Source organism: Ranitomeya variabilis, chromosome 3 (assembly GCF_051348905.1).
Source record: "Ranitomeya variabilis isolate aRanVar5 chromosome 3, aRanVar5.hap1, whole genome shotgun sequence".
Classification (NCBI taxonomy): Eukaryota; Metazoa; Chordata; class Amphibia; order Anura; family Dendrobatidae; genus Ranitomeya; species Ranitomeya variabilis.
Window position 1 is genome coordinate 326,875,581 of NC_135234.1, and position 12,157 is coordinate 326,887,737.

The window sequence follows — 12,157 nt, forward strand, 5'->3', positions numbered from 1 at the left end:
TCACATATTGGGTATCAGCATATTCAGAACAAATTGCACAACAACTTTTGTGGTCCAACTTCTCTGGATACCCTTGGGAAAAAAAATTGGGAGAGAAATATCATTTTTGTGGAAAAAAAATATTTTTTAATTTTCACAGCTCTATATTATAAACTTTAGTGAAACAATTGGGGGTTCAACGTGCACACCACATATCTAGGTAAGTTCCTTAGGTGTTCAAGTTTCTAAAATGGGGTCACTTGTGGGGGGTTTCCACTGTTTAGGCACATCAAAGGCTGTCCAAATGAGACATGGCGTCTGATCTCAATTCCAGCCAATTCTGCTTTGAAAAAGTCAAACGGTGCTCCTTCTCTTCCGAGCTGTGCCATGCGCCCAAACAGTGGTTTACCCCAACATATGGGGTATCAGCATACACAGGACAAATTGCACAACAACTTTTAGGTCCAATTTCTCCTGTTACCCTTGGGAAAATAAAAAATTGGGGGCAAAAAAATCATTTTTGTGAAAAAAATATGATTTTTTTATTTTTACGGCTCTACATTATAAACTCCTGTTAAGCACTTGGGGGTTCAAAGTGCTCACCACACAGCTACATAAGTTCCTTAGGTGGTCTAGTTTCCAAAATGGGGTCATTTCTGGGGGGTTTCTACTGTTTAGGTACATGAATGGCTCTCCAAATGCGACATGGCGTCTGATCTCAATTCCAGCCAATTCTGCTTTGAAAAAGTCAAACGGTGCTCCTTCCCTTCCAAGCTCTGCCATGTGCCCAAACAGTGGTTTACCCCCACATATGGGGTACTACCGTACTCAGGACAAATTGCACAACAAGTTTCCAGGTTCACTTTCTCCTTTTATCCTTAGGAAATAAAAAATTAGGGGCGAAAAAATCATTTTTGTGAAAAAAAATATGATTTTATTTTTACGGCTGTACATTATAAACTTCTTTGAAGCACTTGGGGGTTCAAAGTGCTCACCACACACCTAGATAAGTTCCTTATGGGATCTACTTTCCTAAGTGGTGTCACTTGTGGGGAGTTTCCACTGTTTAGGCACATCAGTGGCTCTCCAAACGCGATATGGCGTCCTATCTCAATTCCAGCCAATTTTGCATTGAAAAGTCAAATGGCGGTCCTTCCCTTCCAAGGTCTGCCATGCGCCCAAACAGTGGTTTAACAACAAATATGGGGTATTGGCGTACTCAGGACAAATTGTATAACAACTTTAGGGGTGGTCCAATTTCTCATCTTACTCTAGGTAAAATAACACAAATTGGATCTGAAGTAATTTTTTTGTGAAAAAAAGTTAAATGTTAATTTTTTTTAAAACATTCCAAAAATTCCTGTGAAGCACCTGAAGGGTAAATACATTTTTTAAATGTGACTGTGGAATGACCTCCAATTTGCTACCTTGCAGATAGAAGTTGGCGTGTCCCCTGGATAGGGAGGTCGGCTGCTGCAAAGACATCATCCGTGTAGTTGGAAGGGTTGTGGTGTCGGTAGTGTACAGATCTGAAAGGGAGTGTCCTCCCATGGTGCAAAAATCCCCAATACGCTCGCCGCTGAAGGAATTGGCAGGCAGCCTCGGCTGATGGCGCCGCCGAACAGTAGCGTAGCAAGTGAGGGGCGTGGCTAAGCGGTGACGTCACCTGTCCATGAGACGGACACAAGCAGGGGCCAATCCCGACGCGTTTTGAGGGAAACAACCCTCTTTTTGACCTTGAGAAAGAGGGTAGTTTCCCTCGAAACGCGTCGGGATTGGCCCCTGCTTGTGTCCGTCTCACGGACAGGTGACGTCACCGCTTAGCCACACCCCTCACTCGCTCACTCGGTGGCACCATCAGCCAAGGCTGCCTGCCGATTCCTTCAGCAGCGAGCGTATTGGGGATTTTTGCACCACGGGAGGACGCTCCCTTTCAGATCTGTACACTACTGACACCACGACCCTTCCAACTACACGGAGGATGTCTTTGCAGCAGCCGACCTCCCTATCCAGGGGACACGCCAACTTCTATCTGCAAGGTAGGGAATTGGAGGTCACTCCACAGTCTAGTTTCTTTCTCCAGCGCGGCACCTGTTATGGTTCCGGTGGTTAGGAACACATGAACTGACCTGATAGGTAAACCAAAAGTAAGGACAAGTCCTGGGAATGTGGGAACTTTACTGACCACAATTCTTATCCTATCAAACACACTATAGGCAGCCGTGGAGCGTTCCTGACTCTGCCTAGATGCCTCTACACAGCCTGAGAAACTAGCTACCCCTAGAGAGAAACAAAGCCTCACTTGCCTCAGAGAAATTTACCCCAAAGTGTAGGCAGCCCCCCACAAATAATAACGGTGAGTTAAGGGGAAAACACAAACATAAAAATGAAAACAGGTTTTAGTAAATGAGGCCCGCTAATAACTAAATAGTCAGAAGATAGCAAGGAATCTGTGCGGTCAGTATAAAATTCTACAAAAATTATCCATGCAGAGAATACAAAAACACCCCCACACCGACTCACGATGTGAGGGGCGCAACTCCGCACCCCAGAGCTTCCAGCTAGCAATAAAATAGCATATAAGCAAGCTGGACTGAACTCATCATACACTGAGAAACACTTTCAAAAAACAATGAGCAAAAATGGACTAGCATGAACTTAGCTTCTCCACGAGGAGACAGGTCACAAAGGGAAGTCCCAGAGAGATCTGAACCAGTACTGAATACAACGACAGCAGGCAACAAGTAAAGGTCCAGGTGGAGTTAAATAGGCAGCAAGACTAGCAGGAAACGAGGCAGCTGGAGTCCAGCTACAGACCAGCCGTAACACTCAAAGCCACCAGAGGGAGCCCATGAACAGAACTCACAAAGTACCACTCATGACCACAGGAGGGAGCCCGAGAACGGAATTCACAACAGGCACCCTCATTCTATTATCATCATTGGTTTTGTTATTATACAGCAGAGTTTTTGCACACAGCCTGCCTGGGTGCCTGCAGCTTCACTCCGGAGGTGTAGCCTAGCGCCAGTGTGTCTCTTGTATTGTTTGTATTTTTTAAATGTGGTTTTGAGCACCTTGAGCGGTGCAGTTTTAGAATGGTGTCATTTTGGGGTATTTTCTATCATATAGACCCCTCAAATTGACTTCAAATGTGATGTGGTCCCTAAAAGAAAATGGTGTTGTAAAAATGAGAAATCGCTGGTCAATTTTAACCCTTATAACTCCCTAACAAAAAAAAAATTTGGTTCCAAAATTGTGCTGATGTAAAGTAGACATGGGGGTAATGTTATTTATTAACTATTTTGTGTAACATATCTCTGTGATTTAAGGGCATGAAAATTCAAAGTTGGAAACTTGCAAAATGTTCAAAATTTTCACCAAATGTTTGTTTTTTTCACAAATAAATGCAAGTAATATCAAAGAAATTTTACCACTATCATGAATTGAATTACAATATGTCATGAGAAAACATTGTCAGAATCATCGGGATCCGTTGAAGCGTTCCAGAGTTATAACCTCATAAAGGGACAGTGGTCCAAATTGTAAAAATTGGCCCGGTCATTAACATGCAAACCACCCCTGGGGGTAAAGGGGTTAATAACCTGGTGAAGTCTCGGAGTGTTTATTTAAATAAAGTATTTATTGTGTGTGTTTCCTTTTTTTCTTAACCTGGGTTAGAATTGGAGTATTGCATGTGATGCTCCACTTATGGGGTGGCTGCGGGATGGTATTTTCAGGCTGGGAAGGCCCCAATAAATAGGAACTTTGGGGGGACCCAGATAATTTTTTTCATTTATTTATTAGGTTAATAATTGAACAGCAAGCAACACACAAGGCACTCATATCTCATTGATATCTATTTATTTCTCGATTATCTATATATATATATATCTATCTATATATATTTTTGCACATCTTTAACACATTAAAATCTGTAATTTCTATTCTAACTTCTATTCCTGTACGTGTCACACAGACGGCACACATGTACCCACAAATCGCACACATATGGTACACACGGATGGCTAACAGAAAACCACACGGTTTAAGTGGACTCGTGAAGGGGGCCTTAGTTACATGTCTTGCACTGGTAATGCCTCCTTTCACTTAAAGAAAGCTCTGGCAGATTCTCTTGCAGCTCTATGGCCAGCCCATAGATTTACACAACTCATTTACATACTAAGAAAAAAGTGTAGATTTCTCTGAAATAAAATTTCTGATCGCAGATATAATGATATCATTTTATTCAGCTTCTTATGACCTACATGCCCACTTACATGGCTTAAGAGGGGTTTATCCTACTGACAGATTCCCTTTCAAGAGGTATGTAATATCTTAATAACGTTAACTCACCATGTTGTTTTGTATGAAAGTTTCATGGCTAGAGGGTATATCGCTATAATTGGTAAAGAACATTAGAAAACTCAGTAGGAAATCCATTGACTGTAAAGCCAAAAATGGCATAACAAGAGTTCCTCGATTCTAGAATATAAAAGAAGGCCTAAATTATAAAGTGAGCAAAAACATTATAATAAAGTAAACACTTGTGTTTTAATATTTCACTACTATTTACTATTGCAATACTTTTTCATTTTTATACTTAAAGAATTAAAATTTATAAAATTCTTAAATGGGTTGTTCCATTACGAAAGTACATTTTAATCAATAGATCTTGGAATAATAATAAGTTTTACAATTGGATGTGTTAAAAATGTTCCTGTGCTGAAATAATTAGGGGCCCACAGCTTCTGCTTTCTTAGGTAACACATTTACCTGTCTGAGGTAACACATTTTTATGCCGGTTTTATCACAGAAGTGAGTGTTTCTGCCACATCTACAGCCCACAGAGCTCAACATAAATCAAGTCAGTTATATAGGAGCTCCAGTGGCTGTGGAGCTTATTTATCACTGACATGATTTATGATGAGCTCACAGGACTGGTGACAGGTGACATTTGCTCTTATGATAAAATAGACAGACAAATGAGTTAACTCAGAAAACAATTGTTGCGAGTCCCTGTTGTTTCATATATATATATATATACAGTGGGGCAAAAAAGTATTTAGTCAGTAAGCAATAGTGCAAGTTCCACCACTTAAAAAGATGAGAGGCGTCTGTAATTTACATCATAGGTAGACCTCAACTATGGGAGACAAACTGAGAAAAAAAAATCCAGAAAATCACATTGTCTGTTTTTTTATCATTTTATTTGCATATTATGGTGGAAAATAAGTATTTGGTCAGAAACAAAATTTCATCTCAAACATCACTGCTCTAGAGGAGATCTGCATGGAGGAATGGGCCAACATACCAACAACAGTGTGTGGCAACCTTGTGAAGACTTACAGAAAACGTTTGACCTCTGTCATTGCTAACAAAGGATATATTACAAAGTATTGAGATGAAATTTTGTTTCTGACCAAATACTTATTTTCCACCATAATATGCAAATAAAATGATAAAAAAACAGACAATGTGATTTTCTGGATTTTTTTGTCTCAGTTTGTCTCCCATAGTTGAGGTCTACCTATGATGTAAATTACAGACGCCTCTCATCTTTTTAAGTGGTGGAACTTGCACTATTGCTGAATGACTAAATACTTTTTTGCCCCACTGTACTTACTTATCATAAGAGACTTATGCTTTCTCCCTTGGCTTATTATTATTCCAAGAACTATTGATTTGTACTTTTTTCTTGGGACAACCAATTGAAAAACCAAGAAGGAAAAGTCACGTATATGTGAAAATCAGGGAATCAATACATGTGTTAATGATATGCAAATGATGAAAAATGGAAAGAAAGATTTTGAAAATTTCGCAATTTATTCAGTATCGAATATGAGCGCCATACACAGAAATACACACTCACTTATACACCTTAATATGCTATCAATTAGATTATTATTGTCTCTCTGAGAATTTATTTGCAACGCTGAATGCATTTGGGCACACAAACCATCAAGATCCACTGTTGGCAGCTCCCTTTGCAATTGCCATCAAATGATGTCTCAGATGTGCTCATTAGACAAGTCAGTAGATGCTGCAGGCCATTGCAGCCTGTTTAAGCCATGCAGACTGCTCACAGTTCAAGAGCAACATGTGAACTTAGGTTGTGTTGCCTAATGGCTCCTGGGACGCTTTAGAGAAATTACTTTATCACTGCTTCCACCACCAAATCAATGTTATGACAAGCTGTCAATGCACTTGGAATAATGGCCAGAGAGGTCCAGACAGTACCCCATGCTGCCATTGGACAGAATAGTATGTTCCGATGGCAGATCCCCTGCTTTGTTACGGGCTCCGGCGGTGAGTCCGCATCAAAGTTGGGACATGTCAGCTGTTTTGTACAGCTGACATGTGCCCGCAATAGCGGAGGGTGGAATCGTGATCCACTAGTAACTAGTTAAATGCGGCTGTCAAACACTAACAGCGGCATTTAACAAGCGCTTCCGCCCATCGGGCCGGAAATGCGCGCACTGGTGACCCTGTCACGTGATCGGGGGTCATTGGTGCATTGGCATAACAACCAGAGGTCTAATGAAGACCTCTATCATTGTCGATGCCAGATTGCTGTGAGCGCCACCCTGTGGTTGGCGCTCATAGAAATGCAGTAAATCTGCTACATAGGAGCGATTTGAGCATCGCTCCTATGTAGCAGAGCTGATAAGGCTATGCCAGCTTCTAGCCTCCCATGAAGACTAGAGAAGCATGGCAAAAGTAAAAAAAAATGCTTTAAAAAAAAATTAAAAAAATGAAAAAATATAAAAGTTTAAATCACCCCCCCTTTCGCCCCATTCAAAATAAAACAATTAAAAAAATCAAACATACACATATTTAGTACCGCTGCATTCAAAATCGTCCGATCTATCAATAAAAGAAAATAATTAACCTGATCGCTAAACAGCGTAACGAGAGAAAAATTAAAAACACCAGAATTACGTTTTTTTGGTCGCCGCAACATTGCATAAAAATGCAATAATGGGCGATCAAAGGAATGTATCTGCACCAAAATGGTAACATTAAAAATGTCAGCTCACCACACAAAAAATAAGCCCTCACCCAACCTGAGATCACGAAAAATAGAGACGCCAAAGGTCTTGGAAAATTGCATAATTTTTTTTGTAGCAAATTTGGGATTTTTTTTCACCACTTAGAAAAAAAAGAACCTAGACATGTTTGGTGTCTATGAACTCATAATGACCTGGAGAATCAAAATGGCAGGTTAGTTTTAGCATTTAGTGAACCTAGCAAAAAAACAAAAACAAATGTGGGATTGCACTTTTTTTGCAATTTCACTGCACTTGAAATTTGTTTCCTGTTTTCCAGTACGCAACATGGTAAATCCAATGGTGTCATTCAAAAGTACAACTCATCCTGCAAAAAATAAGCCCTCACATGACCATATTGACGGAAAAATAAAAAAGTTCTGGTTCTGGGAAGGAGCGGAGCGAAAAACGAAAACTCAAAACCAAAAAAAAGTTCCGGGAGTTAAGGGGTTAAACTACCACACACCATAATCATGGGAGTAGGACTACTGTGAATTTCCTTCATGAAGGCCTCTTTCTAGCATTGCCCATGTGGTCTCCAGAGCAGTGTCTGGCTATCATTACATCTAAGACAAAAGCAGGACTGATCATTGAAGAGGATAGTCCTTCATTTTATTCTCCACTCAAGACTTTGGACTCAATCTCTCTGTTTCATCATGTAATCCAGGGGAGACTTGATGCTGTTGAGATCAGGGCGCTGTGATGGCCAAATCACTTCTAATACTCTGTTTTTTAAATGCTTAAAATAGCTTTTAATTACATTGGCTGTATGTTTAAAGTCGTTGTTCTGCTTCAGAATAAATTTGGAGCCACTCAGATGCCTCCCTGAGATTATTGCATGGAAGATAAAAAACTGCCAGTAATTTCCAGCTTTGAAGGCACCAAGAAATGGACAATGTTTTGGTCCATAGATGCAGTGGTTGTTCAAAGAAACTTAGAACAGATGATGAAAGACACATCTTACTTACATTTGTGCTCAAAAGTTTACATACCACGGCAGAATTTTTGCTTTCTTTGCCTTTTTTCAGAGCATATGAATGATAAGACCAAACCTATTTCTCCATTCATGGTTAGTGGTTGGGTGAAGCCAGTTATTGTCAAACAACTGTGTTTTCTATTTTTAAATCATAACGACAACCCAATATTTGGCTGCAATCAAAAGCATTTTTTTCACTGAATGGCTAGAGAGTTGTTAATAATGCTACCAAATTAAATAAAAGGAGGAGTGAGTAAAAATAAAGATCAGAGGGATGCTTGCTGCAAAAAAAAACACAACAGAACAACACACCACTCAAGCTGTTAAAAAAGATTGTATATATAAATGTATAATTATTTGCGCAAAGAGTATCCCTAAAGTACCAAAAATCCAAACCCCTCAGATGATTAACCACTCAAAACAGTGATTATAAATCATGCCACAAATGTGCCTTAATAATGAGTAAAAAGTCCAGCAGTTTTACCTTACTGCTGAATAGGTATCCGTAGTTCTGGAATAGCTCACTGAGTGGCATGACAGTTGTAATAAGAGAGGAAAAGCCATCTGGTTGCAGCGGGCTTCTGTGTGTCAATCTTCCTGAGCGCTGCCCCGGCTGGTGACAGACACTCCACTGCTCCTGGTTCCCACGTTGCGCTAGCGTGCAGTTGTGTAAGACAGTTTCACTCGGTCTGCAATTGCTGCAGGACCTTCCGTGAGATCAGTGGTCACGTGGTATACTTGGGGCCAATACCTTCCAACTAGTTTCAGAATGAACCCGGTTTCCTTCATCAGGCAACAGTGAAGCATCATGGAGGTTCCCTGCAAGCTTCGAACTACATTTCAACTAATGGAGTTGGAGATTTGGTCAAGATTAATGGTTTCCTCAATGCTAAGAAATGCAGATACTTATCTGTCATGCAATATTATCAGGCATTTTCTACAAATGTATTCTGCAGCAGAACAAAAACACCAAACATACATCCAATGTCATAAGAACTATCTTCAGCATCAAGAAGAACAAGGAGTCCTGGAGGTCTTGATATGGCCCCCTTAGAGCCTTGATCTCAATATCAAGTTAATGTGGGATTACATGAAGAGACAGAAATATTTGTGAAGGCTTACATCAGCAGAAGATCTGTGCTTATTTCTCCAAGATGTTTGGAACAACCTCCCAAACTTATTACTTCAAAAACTGAATTGATATTTGATGCTGTTTTAAAGACAAAAGGTGCCAAATATTGACTTTATTTACATTCCTTTTTGTTCATTCACTTTACATTTTGTTTATAGTTGAAAATAAACCATTACCACTTTATTTTTTAAAGCATTCTTACTTTGCTGCATTTTTTCTACACTGGCTTAAAACCTTTGCAGAGAATAATGTGCATATTAAAAATATATATATAAATATATATATATATATATATATATATACATAGACACATCTATCTATATTACAGTATATACAGTGCCATTAATATATATATATATATATATATATATATATATATATATATATATATATATATATATACATATATACATACATATATATACACCATGTTCCAAATTATTATGCAAATGTTATTTTTCTCCTATTTTCCTAAATGGTCAGTGCAAATGACAGTCAGTCTAAAACAGTCATCACCCGTTAGAGTATACATCAAATTTTATTAAAGAAACCTCCCAGTGATAACAGTATAATCTCCAAAATGAATAAAAACTCAAAATGCACTGTACCAAATTATTAGGCACAGTAGAATTTCTAAACATTTGATTTGTTTTAAAGAACTGAAAATGCTCATTTGTGGAATTTGCAGCATTAGGAGGTCACATTCACTGAACAAAAAAGCTATTTAACTCCAAAACATCCTAACAGGCCAAGTTACATGTTAACATAGGAACCCTTCTTTGATATCATCTTCACAATTCCTGCATCCATTGAACTTGTGAGTTTTTGGAGAGTTTCTGCTTTTATTTATTTGCATGAAGTCAGAATAGCCTCCGAAAGCTGCTGTTTTGACGTGAACTGCCTCCCACCCTCATAGATCTTTTGCTTGATGATGATCCAAAGGTTCTCCATAGGGTTGAGGTCAGGGGAAGATGGTGGCCACACCATGAGTTTATCTCCTTTTATGCCCATAGCAGCCAATGACTCAGAGGTATTATTTGCAGGATGAGATGGTGCATTGTCATGCATAAAGATGATTTTAATCCTGAAGGCACATTTCTGCTTTTTATACCATGGAAGAAAGTTGTCAGTCAGAAACTCTGTATACTTTGCAGAGATCATTTGCACATCTTCAGGAACCTTAAAGGGCCCTACCAGCTGTTTCCCCATGATTCCAGCCCAAAACATGACTCCGCCACCTACTTGCTGATGTCGCAGCCTTGTTGGGACATGGTGGCCATCCACTATTCCATCTATCTGGACCATCAAGGGTTGCTCGACACTCATCAGTAAACAAGACTGTTTGAAAATTAGTCTTCATGTATGTCTGGGCCCACTGCAACCGTTTCTGCTTGTATACACTGTTTAGGGGTGGCCGAATAGTAGGTTTATGAACCACAGCAAGCCTTTAAAGAATCCTACACCTTGAGGTTTTAGGGACTCCGGAGGCACCTGCAGCTTCAAATATCTGTTTGCTGGTTTGTAATGGTATTTTAGCAGCTGGAAATATCTAATGTTTTCATCCCTTGACCAAGGCATTGCACTATTTGATGCTTTTCTGCAGCAGAGAGATCCTTTTTATTTCCCATATTGCTTGAAACCTGTGACCTGCTTAATAATGTGGAACATCATTTTTAAGTAGTTTTCCTTTAACTAGAATCACCTGGAAAACTAATTATCACATGTGTTTAAGACTGATTTCAGTGTTGCATGGAGCCCTGAGACACAATACCATCCACGAGTTTATTTAAAAAACAAAACAATTAAATGTTTATGACTCTTAAATCCAATTTGCATAATAATTTGGAACACGGTGTAGATATACATTATATATAAATATACTGTATATTAGTACTCTACATCATAGTCTGGAAAATAAATTAATTATTAATGCAGTTTAAATTATATAGTTTTCACTCTATGATTTGCAGTTATAATTCATTGGATTTGGATGAAAAAAAACATTTGTGAAGTGTGGTACAATGTACATTGGGAAATTATGCACATCACGCACCTAAGCTGCAATAATTTCTAGATTTCATATAGGTTGAAATAAATTGGTCTCAGTATGCATATGCATCATTTACATATAAGAAATACATTACATAGGAGGAGCAGTAAAATCTTCCAGCCTTCTTGATAAGTATATATATATGTTGATCTTGCTTAAAAAGTTGTCACTTACCCAACTCAGAATGTTGGGAGATTACAGCTCAGAAACCTACAAAACTGAAAATGCAATTGGACCTCTGGGATCATGACCTTTTCAAAAAATCTCCAACTGGATCTAACATCTGAACTAGATAGCTAATCCCCAGAGACCACTGACTTGCTACATTGGCCCCATGCTATAGCTGCAACATCACTACTGCACACGTGTCAAAGACTTAGGTTGTGACAGAGAGGCAGTGCTCAAGTGACAAAAATGGAAAATCCCTTTAAGGTGTATCCTACATACTACAGGGTGGGCCATGTATATGGATACACCTAAATACACCTAAATAAAATGAGAATGGTTGGTGATATCAACTTCCTGTTTGTGACACATTAGCATATGGAAGGGTGAAAACTTTTCAAGATGGGTGGTGACCATGGTGGCCATTTTGAAGTCCATCATTTTGGATCCAAGTTTACTTTTTCAATTGGAAGAGGGTCATGTGACACAGACACATCAAACTTACTGAGAATTTCACAAGAAAAACAATGGTATCCTTGGTTTTAACATAACTTTATTCTTTCTTGAGTTATTTACAAGTTTCTTTTGGCAGAGTTCAAAATGGCTGCCATGGTCACCACCCATCTTTAATAAAAGTTTTCCCCTCTCATATACTAATTTGATACACACAGGAAGGTGATATCACCAACCATTCCCATTTATTTAGGTATATCCATATACATGGCCGACCCTGTACACATGGCTTTTTTGATGAGAAATCATCTGTGCTATTTTTCAGATAAAATGATGAACGCTTTAACAGAAACCAA

At 38.9% G+C, this 12,157-nt stretch overlaps 1 protein-coding gene across 1 annotated transcript in view; it reads right to left on the reverse strand.

The window, feature by feature from the left end:
- Positions 1-12,157, reverse strand: part of LAPTM5 (lysosomal protein transmembrane 5) — a 103,340-nt gene that overhangs the window by 53,453 nt on the left and 37,730 nt on the right. Inside the window, exon 4 of the mRNA XM_077299592.1 lies at positions 4,333-4,461. Within this exon, the coding sequence (XP_077155707.1) occupies positions 4,333-4,461 (129 nt within the window). The remainder of the gene's footprint in view (positions 1-4,332; positions 4,462-12,157) is intronic.